Source organism: Loxodonta africana, chromosome 5 (assembly GCF_030014295.1).
Source record: "Loxodonta africana isolate mLoxAfr1 chromosome 5, mLoxAfr1.hap2, whole genome shotgun sequence".
Lineage (NCBI taxonomy): Eukaryota > Metazoa > Chordata > Mammalia > Proboscidea > Elephantidae > Loxodonta > Loxodonta africana.
In genome coordinates, this window is record NC_087346.1 from 69,837,557 (window position 1) to 69,863,370 (window position 25,814).

Genomic DNA, 25,814 nt, shown 5'->3' on the forward strand with positions numbered 1-25,814 from the left:
TTCGAGATATAGTCACAAAGCCTGTCTGAGACTGTGTTTCTTTGTTTTGTTTTTTTTTTTAATTGTGTTTTAGATGAAGGTTTACAGAGCAAATTAGTTTCATTAAACAATTAATATACATTTTTTTTGTGACATTGGTTGCCAGCCTCACGACATGCCAACACTCTCCCCTTCTCAACCTCAGGTTCGCCATTACCAGTTTTCCTGTCCTCTCCTGCCTTCTCAACCTTGCCCCTGGGTTGCTGTGCCCATTAGTCTCGTTTTGTTTTAGTAGTAGTAGTAGTTAGGTGCCATCGAGTAGGTTCCAACTCATAGTGACCCTATATACCACAGAACTTAACACTGCCTGGTCCTGTGCCATCCTTACATTCTTTATGCTTGAGCCCATCGTTGTAGCCACTGTGTCAATCCATCTCGTTGAGGGTCTTCCTCTTTTCCGCTGACCCTATACTTTCCCAAGCATGATGTTCTTCTCCAGGGACTGATCCCTCCTGACATATCCAAAGTACGTAAGACACAGTGTCGCCATCCTTGCTTCTAAGGAGCATTCTGGTTGTACTTCTTCCAAGACAGATTTGTTAGTTTTGGCCAAACCCGAAACCAAACCCATTGCTGTCGAGTTGATTCTGACTCATAGCGACCCTATAGGACAGAGCAGAACTGCCCCATAGAGTTTCCAAGGAGGGCCTGGCAGATTTGAACTGCCGACCTTTTGGTTATCAGCCATAGCACTTAACCACTACGCCACCAGGGTTTCCAAGTTCTTTTGGCAGTCCATGGTATATTCAATATTCTTCACCAACACAACTCAAAGGCGTCAATTTTTCTTCCGTCTTCCCTATTCATTGTCCAGCTTTCACATGCATATGATGTGATTGAAAATACCATGGTTTTGGTCAGGTGCACTTTAGTCTTCAAGGTGTCATCTTTGCTTTTCAACACTTTAAAGAGGTCCTTTGCAGTGGATTTGCCTAGTGCAACGCGTCTTTTGATTTTTTGACGGCTGCTTCCATGGGTGTTGATTGCGGATCCAAGTAAAATGAAATCCTTGACAGATTCAATTTTTTCTCCATTTATCATGATGTGGCTTATTGGTCCAGCTGTGAAGTTTTTTTTTTTCCTTTATGTTAAGGTGTAATCCATACTGAAAGCTATGGTCTTTGATCTTCATCAGTAAGTGCTTCAAGTCCTCTTCACTCTTGGCAAGCAAGCTTGTGTCATCTGCATAACGAAGGTTGATAATGAATCTTCCTCCAGTCCTGATGCTCCATTCTTTTTCATATAGTCCAGCTTCTCAGATTATTTGCTCTGCATACAGATTGAATAGGTATGGTGAAAGGATACAACCCTGACGCACACCTTTCCCGTGTTTAAACCACACGATGTCCCCTTGTTCTATCCAAACAACTGCCTCTTGACCTATGTAAAGGTTCCTTATGAGCACAAGTAAGTGTTCTGGGATTCCCATTTTTCTCAATGCTAGCCGTAACACCGTTATGATCCACACAGTTGAATGCCTTTGCATAGTCAATAAAACAAAGGTAAACATCGTTCTAGTGTTCTCTGCTTTCAGCCATAAGCAATGATATCCCTGGTTTCACTTGCTCTTCTGAATATGGCCTAAATTTGTGGCAGTTCCCTGTCAATATACTGCTACAGCCACTTTTGAATGATCTTCAGCAAAATTTTGCTTGCATGTGATATTAATGATATTGTTTGATAATTTCTGCATGCGGTTGGATCACCTTTCTTGGGAATAGGCATAAATATGGATCTCTTCCAGTCAGTTGGCCAGGTTGCTGTCTTCCTAATTTCTTGGCATAGACAAGTGAGCACTCCCAGTGCTGCATCCGTTTGTTGAAACATCTCAATTGGTATTCCATCAATTTCTGGAGCCTTGTTCTTCGCCAATGCCTTCAGTGCATCTTGGGCTTCCTCAGCACCATTGGTTCCTCATCATATGCTACCTCTTGAAATGGCTGATCATCAACTAATTCTTTTTGGTATAATGGCTCTGTATTCCTTCCATCTTCTTTTGATGCTTCCCGTGTCATTTAATATTTTCCCCATAGAATCCTTCACTATTGCAACTGGAGGCTTGAGTTTTTTATTCGCTACTTTCAGCGTGAGAAATGCCAAGAGCATTCTTCACTTTTGGTTTTCTATCTCCAGCTCTTTGCACATGTCATTATAATACTTTACTTTGTCTTCTCGAGAGGCCCTTTGAAATCTTCAGTTCTTTTACTTCATCATTTCTTCCTTTTGCTTGACCTTCAAGAGCCAGTTTCGGAGTACCCTCTGACATCCATCTTGGTCTTTTCTTTCTTTCCTGTCTTTCAATGATCTCTTGCTTCTTCATGTGATGTCCTTGATTTCATTCCAGAACTTCTCTGGTCTTCGGTCACCTAGTGTTCAGCGCGTTAAATTTATTCTTCAGATGGTCTCTAAATTCAGGTGGGAAATACCCAAGGTCATATTTTGGCTCTTGTGGACTTGCTCTGATTTTCTTCAGGTTCGACTTGAACTTGCATATGAGTAACTGATGGTCTGTTCCACAGTCGGCCCCTGGCCTTGTTCTGACTGATGATATTGATCTTTTCCATCATCTCTTTCCAAGGATGTAGTCGATTTGATTCCTGTGTATTCCATCTGGCGAGGTCCACGTGTATAGTCCCCGTTTATGTTGGTGAAAAAAGGTATTTGCGATGAAGAAGTTGTTGGTCTTGCCAAATTCTATCATTCGATCTCTGGCATTGTTTCTATCACCAAGGCCATATTTTCCAACTACTGATCCTTCTTCTTTGTTTTCAACTTTTGCATTCCAATCACCAGTAATTATCAATTTATCCTGATAGTGTGTTCTATCAATTTGAGACTGCAGCAGCTGATAAAAATCTTCAGTTTCTTCATTTTTGGCCTTAGTGGTTGGTGCATAAATTTGAAGAATAGTCGTATTAACTGGTCTTCCTTGTGGGTGTATGGACATTATCCTATCACTCACAGTTGTACTTGAGGATAGATGTTGAAATGTTCTTTTTGACCATGAATGCAACACCATTCCTCTTCATCATTCCCAGCATAGTAGACTATATGATTGTCCGATTCAAAATGGCCAATATCAGTCCATTTGAGCTCACTGATGCCTAGGATATTGATGTTTATGCATTCCATTTAATTTTTGATGATTTCCAGTTTTCCTAGATTAATACTTTATACATTCCAGGTTCTGATTATTAATAGATGTGTGCAGCTGTTTCTTCTCATTTTAAATCGTGCCACATCAACAAATAAAGGCCATGAAAGCTTTCCTCCATCCACATCATTAAGGTCGACTCTACTTTGAGGAGGCGGCTCCTCCCCAGTCATCTTTTGAGTGCCTTCCTTCCTGGGGTACTCATCTTCTGACACTGTATCAGAAAATGCTCCTCTGCTCTTCATAAGGTTTTCGTTTTATGGGCCTGTCTAATCTTTGGTTGAAGGGTGAACCTCAGGAGTGACTTTATTATATAGTTAAAAGGGTACCCAAGGGCCATACTCTTGGGGTTTTTCTTTCTAGTCTCTGTGAGACCAGTAAGTATGACCTTTTTTTGTGAGTTAGAATTTTGTTCTACATCTTTCCCCAGCTCTGTCCTGGATCCTCTATTGTGATCCCTATCAGAGCAGTCGGTGGTGGTAACCAGGCACCATCTAGTTGTGCTGGACTCAGTCTGGTGGAGGCTGTGGTAGTTGTGGTCCATTAGTCCTTTGGACTGATCTTTCCCTTGTGTCTTTGGTTTTCTTCAATTCTTTTAACATTTTTTTGATTAATTTTCAAAAATTAAATAAAATTCTGAGCTATATTTAAATAATGTTGATTTAAAATGTTGATATTCATTAGTTATAATTTGTATTTTGCCTATACTTTTAAATAGGAATTTTGAATATTTTAGAAAAAGCTTTTTTAAAAATATGAAAACAATCTTATATTTTAATTTTTCACATTTACTCTAATTTATTATAAAATACATTTAAATTTTTTACACTTGTAAGTTTTTACTTCTTATTTCTTACTCCTTTAGAGCATTGTCAATAAAACGATAATTACATGAAAATCTTTTTAGTAACGTTTTTGCTGAAATTAAGGCAAAAAGTTAATTTTAGTGAATAATTAATTACTAATTATGTCTTCGTTGTGTTACTCAGCCAAATAAGGCTGCTCCCACAACAAAACTCAGAAATGTGCAATACTAATACAATTCAGTAGTCTCTGATAATAGTTTGCTGACTTTCAGTTATTTAAAAACCATAGCTTTACATACTTTGTATGTGTATATGCACTGTTGAAAACACGTTTGTCAAGCCCTGGTCTTCCCACACTACCCCTTTTACTATTTAAACCAAATGATGCAATGCAGTATGATGATGCCAATCATTAAACTATCAAAACTACGTTAAAAAGCTATGTATTCTTTAAATTAGCTTGAGTCCTTAACTTTCTGAAAGCAAAGAAAAATGAAAACAAAGAACTAAACAAAACACACAGACACACATACACACACACACACACAACCGGAGGGGACATCTCTGGAAAGTTCTAGTAGAGACAATTTAATGAAGTTTTAAAAGTATAAACGTGGCGTATCCATTGTGGTGTTAAAATGTCACTCAGCAACGCTTTTATTCTTTTAACCATTGTTTGTCTTAAAATGACTCTGTCAACAGATAGTTCTGCATATAAGCCGTGGGTCCCTAAGCAGCTGCTGGCCACCAAAACGCTCTCCGTGGCCCTCTGCTGAGGTGCCCAACTGGGAGCGGACGTCAGGGCAAGGCTGTCAGGAGCGAGTGACTGCCACTCCAGCCAGAAGCCGGGCAAGAACGCCTCCAACAGCCGCGCTCGCCTACCGCTGCCTGGGCGCGCTCTCCCCAACTGACTGCCGCCCATCCACCTGCCTTGGCGGAGCGCGCCGCAGCCTGTGCGCAGGCGCAGGCCCCGCCTCCTCGCTCCACCCCCGCATCGTCGCTGCTGCAACGTTCCGAGTGGTAAACCCCGTCAGCCCCGGTTTAGTTGCCCCTTCGGGTCCCCGCGGGCAGCTCGGTGGCGTCCAGAGCATGGAGGGCGAGAGCACGTCGGCGGTGCTCTCCGGCTTTGTGCTTGGCGCGCTGGCCTTCCAGCACCTCAACACCAACTCGGACACGGTGAGCCGAGGGTGCGAGGCGGGATTCGGTGTCACCTCAGAAGAGGCCTGGCGCACGGCCTCCTTCCCCCGGCCGCAGTCGGAGCCTGCATACCGTCGTCGCCCCGGCCCCGCCCGCCCGCCTGCCTACTTTTTCCCCCTCGCCGGCTCTCCCCTGGTGTCTCTGCCTTTCCCCCTCTCCTTGGGGGTCATTGATGTGCTTTCTGCTGCTAAAGTCTCCCTAGATTAGTCCTCCCTCCTTTAACCTCTGTATCGGTTCCCGGACCCGAGTGGCCACATGCCCGCATTTCTCTCCCTTTCATCAGTCTACCTTTTTTTCGGGTCAGACTTGGGCGTGAAAGGAAAGAGAGTTCGCTTAGCGACCTCCCGCCACCGCTAGGAGAGTTGCCTGCTAACTTTCGGTTTTCCATAATTACCGACGGTGTCATTTTAAAGACAGCTGTAAATTTTTTCATGCAGAGCAGCAACTGTGTTTTCTTTTTGTTTTTGAGATGTTAGGATAGATGTTGCACTCGGTGACTATTTTTTTGGAAATATTAGTGAAAATTAACAACTGGGTGAAAAAGCTTATTTAATGTAATGGATAGCAGACTTTTATATGTTTGCATTGGTATCAAATTTATTAAAATTGTAAGGGCTCAGCTAGTTCCTTTTCCAGTGCTTCCGTCATAAACATTGTTTATCCTCAAATATTTAAATGCTTATTTTATGTATTTTCCTAGGTACAAAAATCTTCAGATGAAGTTTAATGAAAGTTTTTCAAATACAGGGTGTATTTTCTAAAACTTATGAAAAAAAAACACGAAAAGCCTCGGAAGTGGTGTTTTATAGTGTTTAGTAACTCGCTGGGAAAAAAAAAAAATCTGTACTGTTTAAAAAACACCATATTGAATAAAGTTTAGTGATTTATACTAACTTTTGTACCCATTTTATAATACTGGATCTGTCTTGCCAGTTTTTTTTTTTTTGGCACTGTTCTAATAAAGGTCAGAATTAATATATTTTATTATGCAGTTTTGAATAACCTTACAGGTTAACATCTATCAAAATACCAACTATACAATCATTTCTAATATGTGTGTAGCCCTGGTGGCACAGTGATTAAGGGCTCCGTGCAAACCTAAAGGTGGATGGTTCGAACCTACCAGCCACTTAGCAGAACAAAGATGTGGTAATTTGCTTTCGTAAAGATTATAGTTTGGGAAACCCTGTGGGGCAGTTCCACAGGCTCCTATAGGGCAGCTGTGGGTCAGTCCATTACAGCAGTGGGTTAATAGGTGTAGCTGTGGAAATTATTTTGGAATGCCCTTGTTGTTAGGTGCCATTGAGTCAATTCTGACTCATAGCAGCACTATGTGCAACAGAACAAGACACTTGCTGGACCTGCACCATCCTCCCAATCATTGTTAGTCTTGAGCCCATTGTTGCAGCCACTGTGTCAATCCATTTTGTTGAGGGTTTTCCTCTTTTTCACTGACCCTCTGCTTTACCAAGCATGTTGTCCTCCTCCAGGGACTGATCCCTCCTGATAGCATCTCCAAAGTTGTGAGACATAGTCTAGCCACCCTTGCTTCCAAGGAGTGTTCTGGTTGTACTTCTTCCAAGACAGACTTGTTCATTCTCTTGGCAGTCCAGCACCTCAATTCAAATGTGTCAGTTCTTCTTTGGTCTTCCTCATTCATTGGCCAGCTTTTGCATGCATTTGAGGCAACTGAAAACACCATGGATTGGGTCAGGTGCACCTTAGTCTTCAAGGTGACATTTTTGCTTTTCAGCACTTTAAAAAGGCCCTTTGCAGCGGATTTGTCCCGTGCAGTGCACCTTTTGATTTTTTAACAGCTGCTTCCATGGGTGTTGATTGTGGATCCAAGTAAAAGGAAATCCTTGAAAACTTCAATCTTTTCTCCATTTATCGTGGTTTGGCTTATTGGTCCAGTTGTGAGGATATTTTTGTTTTTTTTTACGTTGAGTTGTAATCCACAATGAAGACTTGTGGTTTTAGATTGTCGTCAATAAGTGCTTCAAGTCCTCTTCACTTTTAGCAAGCGACGTTGTGTCATCTTTATAACACAGATTGTTAATGAATTCTTCCTCCAGTCCTGATGCCACATTCTTCATATAGTCTAGCTTCTCGGATTATTTGCTCAGCATACAGATTGAATAGGTATGGTGAAAGGATACAACCCTGACACACACCTTTCCTGGCTTTAAACCACACAGTATCCCCTTGTTCTGTTTTAAAGACTGCCTTTTGATCTTTTACAAGTTTCTCATGCCCTTGAGGAATGCCCTCAGTGTAGATATAAACAGAATGGATCCTTAAATCCTCTATAGCTTCTGAGATGAGCCCTTGGGAAGTAACTTTAGAGTTTGAAAGGCTCCTGTTTCTCAGATATTGTTCTCAAAGTCTTAAAGGGGTGGTTTCCTGAATAGTTGCACTTGCATTGCCCTTGCTTCATTTCCCAGGGTTTGCTCTTGGGAATATCAAAATCAATAACACTAGAGTGTAGAGTTCCAGATTTTTGTTTTCCCCCTTTGATTGTGGTAGACTTATATTGTGGAGGGCTTTCTTTCGTGCTCTCTCCTTTTCAGGAGATGGGAAAAAATGCATTAAAATCTTAAATGTCTGTATAGCACATTAGGTCTTTAAATGTGCCAAAAGAAAGAATTGAATTATCTGAAGTTCAAGGAAATCACCACTTTTATGGCAAAATGCCTGTTTTTTTTTTTTTTAATTGGGGCTCACAGTTCTTTCAGAGAGCAGAGTATGATAATGAATTCCAAATTTTTAATGTTTCGTATGTTGCTCTACAAATTTATTGTTCTGTAGTAAAAACACTGATCATTGTGTCATTTCGTAGTTCTGAGGCCTCTAGTGGCTCCTAGAAGTGTCATTTAACCTGGATGTCTTGGCTTGGAGCCCTGGTGACACAGTGGCTAAGGGCTGGGCTGCTCACCAAAAGGTCTGCAGTTCAAATCCACCCCAAACCGAAAACCAAACCTACTGCCATCGAATTGATTTCTACTCATAGCAACACTATAGAACAGAGTAGAACTGCCCCGTAGAGTTTCCAAGGAGCACCTGGTGGACTCCAAATGCCAGCCTCTTGGTTGGCAGCCGTAGTACTTAACCACTAAGCCACCAGGGTTCCCTCAAATCCATCAGCTGCTCTGAAACCCTATGGGGAAGTTCTACTCTGTCCTATGGGGTTGCTGTGAGTCGGAATTGACTCCACCGCAGCGGGTTTGCGTTGCTTTTTTTTTTGGTTTGACATTTGGGATGTTCCATTAATAGCTCTATCCTATAGATCCTTGATTTCCTTACAGATAGGAGGCTTTTGTTCCAGGACAAACTGCTTTATTCCTGCTTGGTCAAACACTGTGTGCTCATTCCTGATTTTAAGTCTTTGCTGGTGCTTCCAAGTATTAGCTAAGCGCTTTACGCTCTACCTATGTAAATCCAACCCAGCCACCTTCAAGGTCGGCTCCATTCCAGCCCTGGACGGCTTTCTCCAGTTACTTCAGGCCATGTTAATTAATCTCTTCCCTCTTCCTAAAATCACCAAGATATTTACAATCTCTTCTGCCAAGTGCTCCTTGGAAACTCTATGGGGCAGTTCTACTCTGTCCTATAGGGTCGCTATGAGTCGGAATCTACTCGGCGGCGGTGGGTTTGGTTTTGTTCGGTTCTACACATTTTAAATTTAACTACTCACGTTTGACGCCTGAACTAGAAGTGTCTCTGGTCTTTTGTGTGCGCTCCAGCTGCTACGTACATTTGAATACATTGTAAAATACTCAGGAAATACTGGTTAGTTAAGTGAATGGGGGAGCCCTGATGGTACAGTGGTTAAGCACTCAGCTGCGAAGATGAAATTCAGAGGCTCAAACCCACCAGTGACTCCAAGGGAGAAAAATGTGACAGTCTGTTTCTGTAAAGATTTATAGCCTTGGAAACCCTATGGGGCAGTTCTACTCTGTCCTATAGGGTCACTACGGGTGGGAATAGACTCATTGGCAATGGGTTAAGTGAATGGTAATTCTATCAGGTAGTCCATATACTGCTTCTTATTTTTATCCTCATAGGAAGGTTTTCTCCTTGGGGAAGTGAAAGGTGAAGCCAAGAATAGCATTACTGACTCCCAAATGGATGATGTTGAAGTTGTTTATACAATTGGTGAGTCACTTATTTCTGTCTCCAACTGTTGATAGTTTATGCTAAAGTTACTGTTTTAAAATTGCTAAAAAAGAAAAAAAAAAATTAAACCCAAAAGCGCATTTAGAAGAATATATCTTACTCCTTACTTCTCAGTTAAAATTAAGACCAAGGACTGGTCTAAAGCTGGAAGAGAAACATGGTACATAGGAAGCAGTAAGACTACTGTGAGGAACAAGAAAAATGAAACAGCTCCTGTATATATTTAGGTGGCAGAAGAAGACGGCCCAGCAAAAGGAAAAGGAGCCAATAAGCAAGACCAAGAACAAAGAAAATAGTTTCTAGAAAAATCTTGGGATCAGCAGTGTTAAATGTTGCAGAAAAGCCCGAAGACGATTAACTGGAGTGTAATGGGAAAAAGGCCAGACTACAGATGGTTTGAGGAGTGGGGTGGTAAAGCAGCCACAGCTGGTGGCAGCTGTTCTTTCAGGGAAAAAAAAGGAAAAGGAACTTTAAAATATATAGTTTTCTGATGATCTAATATATAGTTTTTTCTTAAGCATGTATGTATTTTTAAACAAAATACTTTATAAAAAGTTTGGCATCATGATAATGTGTCAGTGTGTAGACTATTGTGAAATAATCTACAGCATAGTTTTGAATAATGCATTATATTCCACTATATGGCCTTGCTAATTTAAGTAGTCTTTTAACTAAATTGGAAACCCTGGTGGCCTAGTGGTTAAGAGCTACAGCTGCTAACCAAAAGGTCAGCAGTTTGAATCCACCAGGCACTCCTTGGAAACTCTATGGGGCAATTCTACTCCGTCCTATAGGGTCGCTATGAGTTGGAATCTACTCGATGGTAGTTGGAGAGGGGTTTGGTTTTTTAACTAAATTATAACCAGACTGTTCCCAGGTTTTCATTATTATAAATTATATTACAACAAACCTCCTCGTACATAAAGATATGTCTACATGTGTTGTAGATAGATTCCTGAGAATGGTGTTACAGTGTCAAAGGGTATGAACATTTTTTAAGTTCTTGATATAAGGAAATTGCTTTCCAGAAAGATTATATTAGTGTATACTCATTATCATTTTTTGTTTGTCACTTTAAAAGGCTAAAAATAGGAGTATACAGTAGAAAATAAAAAATTTAAATTCCTCACTCATTAGAGCCTCCTCGGTAGCAACCACTGTTAACAGTTTCATTGGTTTTTTTAACTCATAATCATACACTTAAAACGCAAATATATAAATATATATATTTTTATTTACACAAATGGAATCATTATATATATGCAGAAATATCTCCAAGATATCATTAATGCAGAATAGTATCAGTGCATACAGCTCTTCCTCATTCTTTTTAATAGCTCCGTGTTTCCCATTACATCGAAGTTGCATCCCTTATTTAACCAGGTATGAATGTTTCTTTTTTGTTGTTGTTATTACAAACATTTTGAACATTTTAGTACAGAAACCTTTGTGTCTTTGAGTATATCTTAAAGTCAAATTCCTAGAGGTAGGCTAGTTCATCATTTTAAACTCCTCTGCACAGTATATGAAAATACCTGGGTCCCCATACTCTTGCCAACACCAGTGGTCAAATCTTTTCATCTTTTCCAATTTGATAGGTGAAAAAAAAAAAAAACTTTTAATTTGCAATTCTTAATTATCAGTGAGGTTCAGGATTTTTTTCATGTTTTTACCTTTTTTTTTTTTTTGCGTATTCCTTTGAAAAGAAAGGACAAGCCTATTCCCAGTCTTTGTATTTCTACTGGGCTGTTTTTCTTATTGATTTATACATTGTTTTATACGTTACAACTTAAGGCGTTTGGTCTTTTATTTTTATAGTTTGTATTTTTACTTTGCTAATGTTGTTGTTATTTATTTATTTATTTTTTTAGTTCTGACACTTGAGCTTTAAGACCAAGCTCTTAGAGCGTTTTTTTTTTCCTAATTGAAATTAGCATGCCACCCATTTTGAGGAGTTTAGTTTAATTCAGCAAACACTTATTGAGCACCTACATTCTGCTAGGCACAATGCTGAGCTTTAAGGCACCAGGCAGGTGTGCTGTAGGAACACTTTAGTGTTTACTCCAATTATTTTAAGATGTTGGATTAGTTTAAAACAGATGCTAACGTCAGAAATCCAAGATTGACACCTTACTACATTACTTTGGTTAACTAATGGCATTTCCATCAGTTTTATACTTTCTTTTTTTTTTTTGTATATATACACCAGAGTATGTTTTGCAGGCTATAAGTTACAAAGACTGTTTTTAGTGTATTTTCAGATAGAGATTTATTTGAGGTTATTAAGTGCATTTGCTAGAAGAAAAATGTCTAAAGAGGATGGTCACTTTTCCTATTTAGATGTGGTATTACTATTGACAAGAGAATACAATTTCTTAAAAGATGTTGGGTTTTTGTTTCTTTAGTCTGTAGGTAACACTGACAAATCCTTCATGGAACAACTACTTACAACAAAAGATAATCCCCTTTAACAGTTGTTTATATTCAACTGGTAAAATTAGAGCATAATAACCTTTTTAGAACTCAATAAAAATATAGCAACTTTGAGCTTATCTTTTATGTTGATGTTGTTCAACCATTATTTAGAGGGAATATAGAATTCTGATTATGAGTAAGCCTCTGAGTTTGGACTTTGACTGTACTACTAGCTTGGGACTTGGGCAAACCACTTAATTTCTCTTTCCTGTTACCTCATCTGTAAATGAAGAGAGTGATAGCATCTATCTCATAGGTTTGTTTTACAGATTAACTGAGATACTCAATGGTAAATCATTTTCTGGCATGAAGTAAGAGCTTGATATATGCTATTTAAATGACTATTAGGTTTTTAATGTAATTATAACTATGAATTCTTTTTTCTCAGACATTCAGAAATATATTCCATGCTATCAACTTTTTAGGTGAGTAATATTACTATAATAGCAAGTAAATAGTCCATCATGAAAATTATTCTCTACAAGTAATTTTTAAAATTAGCAAAGTATCTTAGTTATCCGTTGTATATGATGATGTTGATTAACAAGAAACTACATTTTTTTAATAGCTGAAAATTCACCTGTGCATTGTCCGTCCTGTCTAGTGGTTCTTTCTCTTGTGTTTATATTCTTTATGTGAACTTGGCTCCACTGCCTTTCTCAGGTATCAGCTTACCTTGATAATTGCTTTTCCTTCTCACACCGGGTCTCCACATCGCATATTATAAACTCAGTGACACAGTCTCTTAGATTATCAGCAGTAGCCCTTTTTTCCCTCTCTTTTTATTCCTGTTTATTTTACCAACTATTTCCTTATTTATCCTTTTTTTTTTTTTTTTTTAATATTATCTTTTGTCTATTAACCAGTTTAGTTCTTCACCTGTCTTCCTTTTGCCTTTCTAGGGTGAAAGCTTGAATTCTTAGGTCTAATACACTGCCTTCTTTTTTTTTTTTTTAACTTTTTATTGAGGTAGATGTACATACTTTATGAACAATGGACATACAGGGATTCTTGGTTAGAGACTCATAAAAGGTACTCCCTTGAGGGATCTGCTGGGCCAGCAAAGGATTAAGAGGAAGAGTGAAAAAACGTAACTGATTCAGTATCTATTGGCAATCACCTTAATAATAACACAATTTAATAGTCTCAGAGCTGAGCCTTTTAGCTCTTAGAAAACAAAGGGACTAAGGGAGGAAAAGGTATAAAGAGAACCCCTTGAAATGGTTATTACATTGTTTTCACTTAACAACATAATAATAGGCTAGAAAGTTAATGTTTTAACAAAGACCAAAGAGCTAGTTAATGGTAGAAAATAAAGAAGAATCAGATTTCTGAATTCTAACCCAAGCTCTTTTCATTATACCATCCTGTTGTTTCTGTTATGAATAATATAGTAAACATGTTAAAAGCAAAATCTTCTGATACTGCACTTCTTGGAGTCTGAATTTGATAAGCTTTAATACCCAGTTTTATGCTCTAATACAGGCGTTGCCACGGTATGGCCCCAGTGATCTGCCTTTGTATGGCCCTTGTGCTGAGAATGATTTCTACGTTTTTTTAAATCTTAAGAAATAAAAGAAGAGGAATATGCAACAGAGACTGTATGTGGTCTGCAAAGTCTAAAATATTTACTACCTGGCCCTTTACTAAAAAAGTTTGCCAGTCCTGTTCTAATACATTGAAACAGATTTGCTTAACTCAAGTCTAGGGAGGCGCCTGGGAAACAGCCCACTGAAACCCAAAACTTAAAGCCACTTTAAAAAAAAATTGTGCAGTTTACATTTCTACTGCACAGTACATCTGTTTCTGTTTTAAAATGCCCCCCATCTCCTCTTCAAAAACTTAAGTACAATTGATGCTTCCACAGAAGATTTACACTGCTATCCTATGGTTTCTTATAAAAACCCATTGCCATTGAGTTGATTTCTTCTACTAGCAATCCTATAGGACAGAGTAGAACTGCTGCATAGGGTTTCCATAAAGCAGCTGGTTGATTGCAACTGTCCACCTTTTGGTTAGCAGCAGAGCTCTTAACCACTGTGCTACCAGGGCTCCGTGGTTTCTTATACACCCTGGTATATTACCTTATGCCCCAGTTGGAGGAGTTCAGAAATGGACCATGCTAGAGAAATATGTGAATAAATTATCGTACTTAAGAGTTTTCCTATTGGAACTATAAAAATAGGTAAAATGGAGGGATCAGTTTGATCAGCCTGATATCCTCCTTTTGGTAGGTAGAATGCTTTGTCAATTTTTCCGTTACAGTTTTTTAATGGGAAATTTTTAATGTAAGTGATTGTAAGTTAAAAAACATTCTGCCTATTAAGATCTATTTTTTTCAGTTTTATGTGACGAAATTTTATCAGTATACAGATTAGAATCACCGCTAAAAGCTTATTCCAGTAAACATTATTTATAACAGATTTTGCATAACAAAGATATTTCATTATCATAGAAAATAGCATTGTTGATCTCAATGAATGCTAAAAGGAAGAAAATAGTATTTGTAATCTGTTATTGGAAGGGAAAGAAACCTAGAATAAATATTTTAGAATCTTTAGCAATTATCCTCTCATTTTTCCTACATCTTTGACATTCCAGCTAAAGAACAAAGACCACTAAACTAAACTAAAACTTACCCCTCAAAAAACTAACCACCTCCTAAACCACTATTCATCTAAGTGTAGCTTTTTGGAGGCTTGGCTTAGTTGTCTTATCTCTGAGATTGTTATTGTTGATGTTAGGTGCTGTTGAGTCTGTTCTGACTCATAGTGACCTTATGCACAATGGAAAGAAACACTGCTGGGCCCTGCATCACCCTCACAATCATTGTTATGCTTGAGCCCATTGTTGCAGCCACTGTCAATCCATCTCATTGAGAGTTTTCCTCTTTTTTGCCGACCTACTTTACCAAGCATGATATCCTTCTCCAGGGACTGATCCCTCCTGATAACATGTCCAAATTATGTGGGACGGAGTCTCGCCTTCCTTGCCTCTAAGGAGCATTCTGTTTGTACCTCTTTCAAGACAGATTTGTTCCCCATTTTGGCAGTGCATGGTGTATTCAATATTCTTCGTCAACAGCACAATTGAAAGGCGTCAATTCTTCAGTCTTATTCATCGTCCACTTTTCACAAGCATATGAGGCGATGGAAAACACCATGAGCCCTGGTGGCGTAGTGGTTAAGAGCTGTGGCTGCTAATGAAAAGGTCAGCAGTTTGAATCTACTAGTCACTCCTTGGAAATCCCATGGGCCAGCTCCCCTCTGTCCTATAGAGTCGCTGTGGGTTGGAATCGACTCAGTGGCAATCGGTTTTTTTTAGATTAGCAATGAATAAGTTGTCTTTTGTTATGTGCTTCATAACTCCTGTTGTGTATTTGGTATGTATCAATATTTTAGAAAAAGAATTTTTTAAACAAATTGTAAATGAATTGTGTACTGGCTGTATGCTTAGTTTCTAATACCTGTATTTAGTGGTTAGATTTTTGTTTTGTTTTAGGGTAAAAAATGTGATGATGCCTACACTTATCTCTTGATAAGTTTCTCCACCCCTTTTCCACTTTCATAGTTTATGGACTTCATGTTTCTGCTACTTTAAGCCTATTAATTTGAGAACTTTATCTGTTTCGGTATTTATTTTAGGATTTCATCTAAAAAGTAAATGGTTACATGGATTTTGGTTGAGTAGTTTGGCTAAGAGTAACTAAAAAAGTACTAATGAATAATAATAACTAAATTATACTTTTAGCTTATTCGAAATGTCTTTAATATTGGCTTTTTTGGCTTTTACAGCTTTTATAATTCTTTAGGTGAAGTAAATGAGCAAGCACTGAAGAAAATATTATCAAGTGTCAAAAAGGTATTGTAATTTTACCTCCACTAATCATAAAATTTCCTGATTTACCTGTTGTTGTTTTTTACATTATTTTTGGCTCCTAAGATTATGAGTACTTTGACAGAACGTTCAAGCAGTATTTAAAACCTAGCGCTGTCGAGTTGATTATGACTAACAGCAACTCTGTAGGACAGAGTAGAACTGCCCCATAATGTTTCTAAGGAATGACTGGTGGGTTTGAACTGCCTACCTTTTGGTTAGCAGCTGAGCTCTTAACCACTGTGCCACCAGGGCTTCAAGCAGTGTTTATCTTCATAATATCCTGTTAGGCATGTGAAGGGTTGTTCGTTCCAGAAATTCAAAGGGGTTGCTCTGAAAACAAAACTAGTCAGTAAAACTGTTAATCTTGTTCGCATTTTGCCTTGAACTACAGCCATTAACTTCGGCCTCTCCCTCTACGGTATTCTCATAACGTCTTCCCAGCACCATTCATTTTAGCACTTAATCTGTTACTGTTATTTTAAAGATATAAACACCTACATTTAATCTCCTTAGCTTACAGTTACTATTTTTTATATTGCAAAGACTATACAGCACTTAATTTGAATCCCTCACGGCATACTTGGTGTTCAGTTAAAATGTTAAATTATGAAAACGGATTTTTTTCTAAATACAGAATTTTTTCTGAATACCATATTTTTCTGAATTGACACAGTAGCTGCAACAATGGGCTCAAATATAGCTACAGTCGTGACGATGGTTCAGGACGGGGCAATGTTTGTTCTGTTGTGCATAGGGTTGCTCTCGGTTGGAACCTACTCTACGGCACCTAATAGCAACAGCCATTTTTTTCCTCTTAAAATTTTTGATCCTTGATTTGAGAATCATCATAGTTTCAATAAAGGAAGTGTTTTTTAAAAAAATGGTTTGTTGAAAAAGCTTAGGCTTTTTTCCCAGTTTTATTTGGGCATTTTAAGATATATCTATAAAAACGTTTTACTTTTTTTTTTTTTTATTAATTTTTATTAAGCTTCAAGTGAACGTTTACCATTCCAATCAGTCTGTCACATGTAGGTTTACATACATCTTACTCCCTTCTCCCACTTGCTCTCCCCCTATTGAGTCAGCCCTTTCAGTCTCTCGTTTCATGCGAATTTTGCCATCTTCCCTCTCTCTCTATCTTCCCATCCCCCCTCCAGTCAAGAGTTGTCAACACACTCTCCAGTGTCCACCTGATTTAATTAGCTCACTCTTCTTCAGCATCTCTCTCCCCCCCACTGACCAGTCCTTTTCATGCCTGATGAGTTGTCTTCGGGGATGGTTCCTGTCCTGTGGCATCAGAAGTTCTGGGGAGCATTGTCTCTGGGATTCCTCTAGTTGCAGTCAGACCATTAGGTATGGTCTTTTTATGAGAATTTGGGGTCTGTATCCCATTGGTCTCCTGCTCCCTCAGGAGTTGTCTGTTGTGCTCCCTGACAGGGCAGACATCGATTGTGGCTGGGCACCAACTAGTTCTTCTGGTCTCAGGATAATGTAGGTCTCTGGTTCATGTGGCCCTTTCTGTCTCTTGGGTTCTTAGTTGTCGTGTGACCTTGGTGTTCTTCCTTTGCCTTTGGTCCAGGTGGGTTGAGACCAATTGATGTATCTTAGATGGCCGCTTGTTGGCATTTAGGACCCCAGGCGCCACAATTCAAAGTGGGATGCAGAATGTTTTCATAATAGAATTATTTTGCCCATTGACTTAGAAGTCTCCTCAAACCAAGTTCCCCCGACCCCAGCCCCTGCTCCGCTGACCTTTGAAGCTTTCATTTTATCCCGGAAACCTCTTTGCTTTTAGTCCAGTCCAATTAGGCTGACCTTCCTTGTATTGAGTGTTGTCTTTCCCTTCACCCAAAGCAGTTCTTATCTACTAATTGATCAATAAAAAGCCCCCTCCCTCCCTCCCTCCCTCCCTCCCCCCTTTGTAACCACAAAAGTATGTGTTCTTCTCCGTTTTTTCTATTTCTCAAGATCTTATAATAGTGGTCTTATACAATATTTGTCCTTTTGCCTCTGACTCATTTCGCTCAGCATAATGCCTTCCAGATTCCTCCATGTTATGAAATGTTTCAGAGATTCGTCACTGTTCTTTATCGATGCATAGTATTCCATTGTGTGAATATACCACAATTTATTTACCCGTTCATCCGTTGATGGACATCTTGGTTGCTTCCAGCTTTTTGCTATTGTAAACAGAGCTGCAATAAACATGGGTGTGCATATATCTGTTTGTGTGAAGGCTGTTGTATCTCTAGGGTATATTCCGAGGAGTGGGATTTCTGGGTTGTATGGTAGTTCTATTTCTAACTGTTTAAGATAACGCCAGATGGATTTCCAAAGTGGTTGTACCATTTTACAATCCCACCAGCAGTGTATGAGAGTTCCAATCTCTCCGCAGCCTCTCCAACATTTATTATTTTGTGTTTTTGGATTAATGCCAGTCTAGTTGGTGTGAGATGGAATCTCATCGTGGTTTTAATTTGCATTTACGTTTTACTTTTAAGGAGAAGTAATTTTAATTTCTTCACTTTAACTGTGTAAATATAAAACTTAGTTGCTGAAAATGGAGCCCTGGCGAAGCAGTGGTTAAAGAGCTCGGCTGCTAACCAAAAGGTCAGCAGTTCGAATCCACCAGCTGCTCCTTGGAAACCCCGTGAGGCAGTTCTGCTCTGCACTAAAGGGTCACTGTGAATCAGAATTGACTTGATGGCATCAGGTTTGGTTTTTGTTTTTGTTTTTTTTGCTGACAGTGTCACAGATCTCTAAGCAAATGTTTTTCTTTGTTAACAATTAGTTACTAAAAATCTTATTTTTCCATTTAAAAAAGGTTTATTGATACTAACAATATACTTGTGTAGCATGCTACAGTTTACAAATCCCTTAATATGATTTTATTCTGTCTCAAAATCAACTCTGTATCATCCCCATCTAAATTTCAGGTAAAAACTATAGATTCATCTACTTATTTAACAGACCAAGTATCCATTATAGGAAGTTAACTTGTTTTCAGGGAGAAATTGCCTATTATGTGAAAATGGTGTTGGCATTTTCATTTAAATTTTAACTAGAGATTAAGATTCCAAGATAACAACTGTTACAAAAGAAACTGGAGGGCATTTAGAATTTCCTTTCTCCCCTACTCTATCTTGAATAAAATTCTAGAGTAACCCTATAACTGAGTGGGAAGCTAATTAAACTGCAAGTCAGTTTGCATACTTTATAAAAGTATATGCTATCTTCTTGAATATTAAGACAGTCATCTTTTAAGGTTGTCAATTTTATTGTTTAATTATAACAGTAAGACATAATAATTATATCCATTATTAAGACATAAACCGGATATTTTTTCTATATTCTTTCAGAACGTGGTAGGTTGGTACAAATTCCGACGTCATTCAGATCAGATTATGACGTTCAGAGAGAGACTGCTTCACAAAAACTTACAGAAGCATCTTTCAAACCAGGAACTTCTTTTTCTGCTACTGACACCAAGTATAACAACAGAAACCTGCTCCACTCATCGGCTGGAACATGCCTTACATAAACCTCAAGAAGGGTAAATGTTGGCTAGTTATTGGCTCCTGAAGCTAATAGAAGAAAATGCCTAATATTTGTATAGTACTTGCAACTTAACAAGTAGTCGAATTACATTGTCCAGTAACCCTCTGAGGTAGGTCTTATCATTTGTTCTTCGTAGTTCAGAAAATGAAGATCAGATAAGGAAACCAGAAGCCCAGTGTGGAATGTTGACTTACATTCTGGCACTGAAGATTTGCTGTTACTCACTATTTAAGGTGGAAAAAATATTTGTCTTTTAGATACTGGTTGATAAAGAATATAATGTTGAACTTAAGCCTAGGTACTTGAGCAGCTTTTCTACAGTCTCTATAAAGACGCAGAGGTGGTTCTTGTTGATGAGTCAACAGGGATTCCCCATAAGCTGTAGAAAATACATTTTCATAAAATAGAAGAATTAAAAGAGTATCCACTAAGATTAATTTTATTATATGCAGGAAATAAGTCTCCTATCAATACTGCCTTTTTATACTTGCTAACCAGTTAAAATAGGAATTGAAGTGTTTTTTTTCACACAATAATCTTTTACCATGCACATTCATAACTTAAAAACCAGTTGCCTCAGTTCAGTAAATTCTATCTTGGGTATGTAGTAAGGAATGGGAGTTTTTTGTTATTTTTTTAATCTTGTACAGGAAGAGTAGTCTACTAAATACTTTTTGTAGATAGATTAATAGATGCTATTTTTTCACTTTGTTCTAAATTGATATTGTAAATTTTTATTTCTTCAGACTTTTTCATAGGGTACCTTTAGTGGTCGCCAATCTGGGCATGTCTGAACAACTGGGTTATAAAACTGTGTCAGGTTCCTGTATGTCCGCTGGTTTTAACCGAGCAGTAAAAACACACAGGTGAGATTCTTCAACTGTTTCCCCACAAAACTCTTTATTTTCTGAAATTAATTTTTTATTTGAACAAACCACAGCAGAATAAAAATGAGAGGGAAACAGAATAATAATCACATTATTCTAGTAAACTGAACACTTTTTACTTTCTCCATATTTCCTTCTAGCACTTGCCCATTTATAGATTAAAGAAAATAAAATTAAAAAAAGCAGAGGAGAAGTTTGTTGCACATCCTACACATTTTAACATATCTATTCTAGGTTAGAATAAATAGCCTCAAAATAATTTTATAAAATTAATATTAATTAAAGCCATGAATTAGACTAGGTATGTGCAAGAACTGCACGGGGGCCGTGATCTGACCTCCTCTTCACAAGGGGCAAGGAGGATCAAGAACAACAGCCCAGGGCTGATTCCTACGAGATGGAGGTCAGATATGCCTCCTCTCTCTGCCACCTTTACCAGTTCTGACACCAGTTGTCCCTCCCATGGCAGTCTGCCTCTGCTGGGTTCGATAATTCATTGCAGTGACCACGCAGAATTCACAGACAATAGTCACGATTATGGGGCTTGTTAGGGAAGTAACAGGTTATAATTCAGGTTCAGGAACACTCAGGATCCAGTTCTTCCTTCAGGACAGCAGCTGTGCTTGCAGGTACGCCTCTGTCTGGCCCTAGGCCTTTGCCCTGCTCAGGCAGGTGTTACAAAGCTCTTTAGCTCCTGCCAGTAAGTCCCCAGAGGCGCCCCCTGGCACTCAGCTTTCTAGCCATCTTCTGCTGTTGTTTCTCTGCCACCACTTCTTGAGCTCTCTCTTTTCTGATTCCGGGAGCTTTTCAGTACAGGGATCTCGGGTCCAAAGGATGTGCTTTCTGCTCCTGGTTGTTCTTCCTTGGTGGTGGGTTTCTCTCCCTTCCCACCTCTGGGATGGCTCACCTCCAGCACAGTGGGATGGCAAAAGCTGACCAGTCCCTTTGGTGGGCCATGGTTACCTTATCTGCACAGTCCCGCCCAGTCACCTGAGTGGGAGTTACAAGACCATGGTGAGAAAGGCCACACAAAGGCGATCCATTGCACTTTAATATTAAATAAAAAAAATCAGGCTTCAACCAAGACTCTCACTCATACTATAGGATGCTTAGGTGTAACTTTTTTTGTGGCCATTAAGTAAAAGAATAATTCATATCCAAAATAGCAACACTGGTACTATAGGGTACCTACTAGAGAATGTATAAACTTCATGAGGATAAAGGACTGGGTTTTATTCATTTTTGTGTCCTCACAGTACTTAGCAATGTACTTTATATAGGAATTGAATGTTGTGTTTCATTCATTCTAAGATACACTTTTTTTACATTTATTATTGAAATTGGGATGCATCTTAAAAACCATGCCTTCTTAGCATTTATTTTCTTTCTTTGTGGTGTATAAAATAGCGGCATCTTTTTCAGTCAGTGCCTTAAATTTGATCAAAATTTTTTTCTAATTGATGGCCTGTCCCAACTGCGAAAAAGGGACCTTTAATTCTCCTCCATCCTTCAGTCTTTTTCCTCTTTTTTCAGGTCTGGCAATAGTACTTATGGACCTAAAAAGTTAGTTAATGTGAAGATAAAATGAAGTAGACGTTTAGGTTGGTTTTACAGGATACAAGTAGGTTGACAAACTGATGGTCCCTACAAAGCCTGTAAAAAAAATCTTTCATTACTTACCAACTATAAGGAAGTTTTCCAACTTTGTAAAATGAGTTCTGGACATTTACCTGAGGAAATGATATTTTTTTATAGCTCTGAATTTTTTAAGGAAGATGGATCTTTAAAGGAGGTACATAAGATAAATGAAATGTATGCTTCATTACAAGAGGAATTAAGGGTAAGTTACCAAATACTTAAAGACCACTTCTAGAGTTCACAGCACATTGATTACTGTGAAGTTTTTTAGGGGGTAACCTGATATTTTGGTTATTTTATATTAACTGTATTAGTCAGTATTGCCACAGTAACAAAGACACCAAAATCTCAGTGGCTTACAATGGAAAGGATTTATTCTTACATATCTTGGCTGCAGCTCCGTTCCTATTCCAAATGTCAGCTTTAGTCCAGGATCCAGGCTAAAGGATCAGCCCTTATCTGGGACATACTATTCTCATAGCAAAAGGAAAAGAGCAACAAAGCTGATGGAAATTCACAACAGGTCTTAAAACTTCTCAGAACTGGCATGTCACTTCTAGCAATAAAAGCAGGGATATATAATCCTTTTACAGTATAAAGAGGGAATAATACAGTCTACCACAGTATTAAGTCTGTCTCACTGTGTCATTTTGGGTGCTTTGAGAAGTAGACATCAAGACAAGTTTAGATGTGCAAGAGATTTATTCGCTTGAGAAGGATAAAGTAGGCAGAACAGGTAGGCAGGGAGAACCTTTAGACTACAATGCAAGTCTGACCCCAGAGAAGAGGGATGTGGGGGGATGGGAAGGATTGGGTAGGGAGAGTCTCAGTCTGCAGTGCTGTTCTAAGAAAATTTCAGCTAAGACAGTTCAGGAGTACTTCAAATGAAGCTGCCTGTTAGAGGATTTCCACGTCCTCCAAGAATGGACTTGCACTAATACCCACACTGTGCTAAGTCACTGTCTAGGAGCAGCCTGGAAGAAGTGTGGCCTTAGCGCAAACAGTGGTGGATCCAAGAGTAGCAGCTGGGGCTGTGAGTCTACTGTGCTCTCCCAACAGGAGATGTAAGGGGTGTATTTCCAATGGCCAACATACTTTTCAGTATAAAACACTAAGAAAAAAAAAAAAAACTAGTGCCATCTAAGAGAAGGGCTTAATTCATTTTACACATTACTAATACTACACAGTATTTTATTTTTGAATATGAATGGTAATACAGAATCCCACAATTATAATTTTAACTTTGCCATATTCTCTTCTGGTTTTTTCCTAGTATGTGTGTGTATACACACACACACTTTTACATAGTTGACAGTTATGAGGCCCTATAAATTTGTACAATGATTTTTCATTTGATCATTTTTCATGTTGCTACATAGTCTTTAGTTATTATTAACAGCAGTATATCGTCTTCAGTTATTTTTAATGGCAGTATATTTCATAGAGCAGTACATTAGAACACTTAAAAGTACCAACTCAGGGTAAAATAGGGCAATGTAGAGATATGTCACAGGAACTGTGGGCTTCAGGAAGGAATTAGAATCAAGAGCTGGAAAGCCATCAGAACTTCCTCCCCGTGTCCGCACATTGGTCTCCTTCTTCATTTATCTACAGATCTTCCTATGTCTTCATCCACTGGTCAACCACAGTATGGCTAGCACAGAGCTCCTGTGTTTAGATCTCTTCTGTTGGAAGACATTAGGATTTACCAGTTGGCTTTGTAATATTTCTAAATTCTCAGGAGATCACAGGATTGGTTCTACCTGAAGTGGTGAGCTAGGGGGAAGGTGGAGTGAAAGCAAGGGATAGAAATAGGTGAAGGGGTTTCTGGCCAACTCTTATGTGCAGGATGAACAAGTTCCATGAGAAACAGGCTACACAGACACCTAAAAAGTATCCACTAAAACTGGCAGTAACAACTTTATTATTCTATGATTGGATATTAGTGACTTGTTTTGATATTATACTAAATTTTAAATAAACTTTGTTTTTCAGTTAAGATATATTCCCAGAATGGCATTACTGAGTCGAAGGGTATATTAGTACTTTTAAAACTGATGACACATAAGGGAAGACTGCTTTTCAAAAGCAGTCTTACGGGAATTAACATCTTCAATAGTTTGCTTTCACAACAGTAAAATATAGGGTTTTTAAAAAATTTTCATTATCAGTTTCATAATGTTAAATGTGTACAGCAACTATGAATCTCTCACTTTATAATAGGACAGTATTTTTTGTTTTAAACTGAGTTCAGTATTGCTTCAGGTTTTTATTTCTGTGTGGGGGGAAATAACTGACATGATAAACTAGGTATAAAAGAAATAATACATCTGGAAAGCATTTTATAACATATAAAGCACTACACAAGTGCATATTATTATTGAGCTCCTCCAGGACACAACACAATAAAATTTACATGAAGGCAGTGGTATTTGATATTATTACCAAAGATTTGTGAATCTAGACTATACATAACGTGGAATTTTATCTGTGCCCTTATTTTATTTTGCAGAGTATATGCAAAAAAGTAGAACACAGTGAGAGAGCAGTAGAGAAACTACTAGAAGATGTAAACAGATTAAAAGAAGAAATTAAAAAAAGAAAACAAGCACAGATCCAAGTAGCAGGTACTAAGTAACAAGTTAACACATCAGTATTTCCTATGCTTTAAAAAAAATTCTCACTGATTTGAATTCATGTATGAGCCAACTGCACTGACTACAATGAATCTGTTCACCTTGAGGTTAAAAGTCGTCATCTTATCAGTATTGTTAAATCACACTGAACAAAGAACGTGGTATTACAATAGAAGTACAATCAGAATGCTCCTTAGAAGCAAGGATGGCGAGACTGCGTCTTACATACTTTGGACGTGTTGTCAGGAGGGATGAGTCCCTGGAGAAGGACATCATGCTTCGTAGAGTACAGGGTCAGCAAAAAAGAGCAACACCCTCAATGAGGTGGATTGACACAGTGGCTGCAACAATGAGCTCAAGCATAACAACATTGTAGGGATGGTGCAGGACCAGGCAGTGTTTTGTTCTGTTGTGCGTAGGGTCACTATGAGTTGGAACCGACTCGACAGCACCTAACAACAACATATTATTGATATTAATGAATACAACTTAAGTTTAATTTTGTTAGAAATGGTGTGACTTCACAAAATTTGAGTGAAACCAAAGATAGGAGTACAGTACAAAAAAGCCTAATAAAAATTTATAAATTAGAATTTGGGATTATGCATATCATTTTTCTCACTGTAGATAATTTGATATAATGGTTTAGTTAAAATCTTTTTTAAATTTACTAACAACTAGCTAATTATAATAGCTTGAGCAAATGTTGTATATTGAACTGTTATTTATTTTGTTTAGGAGAGAAGAATGTCCCAGAAGAACCTCAGGAGAACACTTTTCTTTGTCAAGCTTTACAGACCTTATTTCCAGATTCTGAATTTCTTCATTCATGTGTTATCTCTTTAAAAAATAGACGCATTTCTAAAAGTTGCTGTAACACCAACCACCATCTTGATGCGGTAGACAAACTGACCTTAATGGTAGAATACACTGATGTTCCTGAATCTAACCAGGCTTGTACACGACAAATAATTAAGCGAAAAGCATCAGACACGGAAGATGGATGTCAATTCAAGAAATTACGGCTGCTGGAGATACAAAACAATCAGTCTAAAACAGATACTGACAGTAGTAACCAAGAAAAAGCATCCACAATGAGCAGTCCAGAAACTGATGAGGACACTGAGAAAACGAAGGGTTCTGGTGAATATCCACAGTCGCCTACATTTTGATCCTTTTAGGCAAAAAAGGAAGTTTTTGATCGACTGAAGGGTAAAGCCAAACATTTCTATTGTTTTTATTTTGTTGTGCTATTTGCAGTAATACATAAATTCTGATGCATGTATTTCATAAAGTACTTTTAAAACATCAGATATTTTTATTTTAAAATCAAACTTTTTTGCCTCCAAAATGTTGAGGGAAAGGCTTA

The 25,814-nt window shown here is 38.2% G+C and overlaps 1 protein-coding gene and 1 long non-coding RNA gene across 10 annotated transcripts; one reads left to right on the forward strand and one right to left on the reverse strand.

Annotated features, from left to right (window-relative positions):
- Positions 1-4,998: 4,998 nt before the first annotated feature.
- On the forward strand, positions 4,999-25,617 carry ABRAXAS1 (abraxas 1, BRCA1 A complex subunit). Of its 9 annotated transcripts, XM_064285641.1 has the most exons (11): positions 5,153-5,175; positions 9,261-9,351; positions 10,710-10,755; positions 12,236-12,272; positions 13,333-13,448; positions 15,642-15,708; positions 19,086-19,279; positions 20,031-20,150; positions 21,927-22,011; positions 24,322-24,436; positions 25,184-25,617. In XM_064285641.1, the coding sequence occupies exons 5-11, from the start codon at positions 13,435-13,437 to the stop codon at positions 25,615-25,617; spliced, it is 1,029 nt and encodes a 342-aa protein (XP_064141711.1). In that variant the 5' UTR covers positions 5,153-5,175; positions 9,261-9,351; positions 10,710-10,755; positions 12,236-12,272; positions 13,333-13,434. The 9 variants fall into 9 exon arrangements, with proteins under 9 accessions (XP_064141709.1, XP_003414154.1, XP_064141710.1 ...); XM_023553301.2 differs by lacking the exon at positions 13,333-13,448; XM_064285644.1 differs by lacking the exon at positions 13,333-13,448 and having other exon boundaries at positions 15,659-15,708.
- Positions 23,182-25,188, reverse strand: LOC135231436 (uncharacterized). The gene is made up of 2 exons (XR_010322056.1): positions 24,675-25,188; positions 23,182-23,494 (listed from the first exon to the last, which is right to left on the reverse strand). It is a non-coding gene; the product is annotated as an uncharacterized LOC135231436 (long non-coding RNA).
- Positions 25,618-25,814: the final 197 nt, after the last annotated feature.

Coding starts and splice junctions, on each gene's coding strand:
- ABRAXAS1 (XM_003414106.4), top strand. CDS start 5,089: ATGGAGGGCGAGAGCACGTCGGCGGTGCTCTCCGGCTTTGTGCTTGGC. Junction 12,273..15,641: donor CCATGCTATCAACTTTTTAG/GTGAGTAATATT, acceptor TGGCTTTTACAG/CTTTTATAATTCTTTAGGTG. Junction 22,012..24,321: donor CATTACAAGAGGAATTAAGG/GTAAGTTACCAA, acceptor TTTATTTTGCAG/AGTATATGCAAAAAAGTAGA.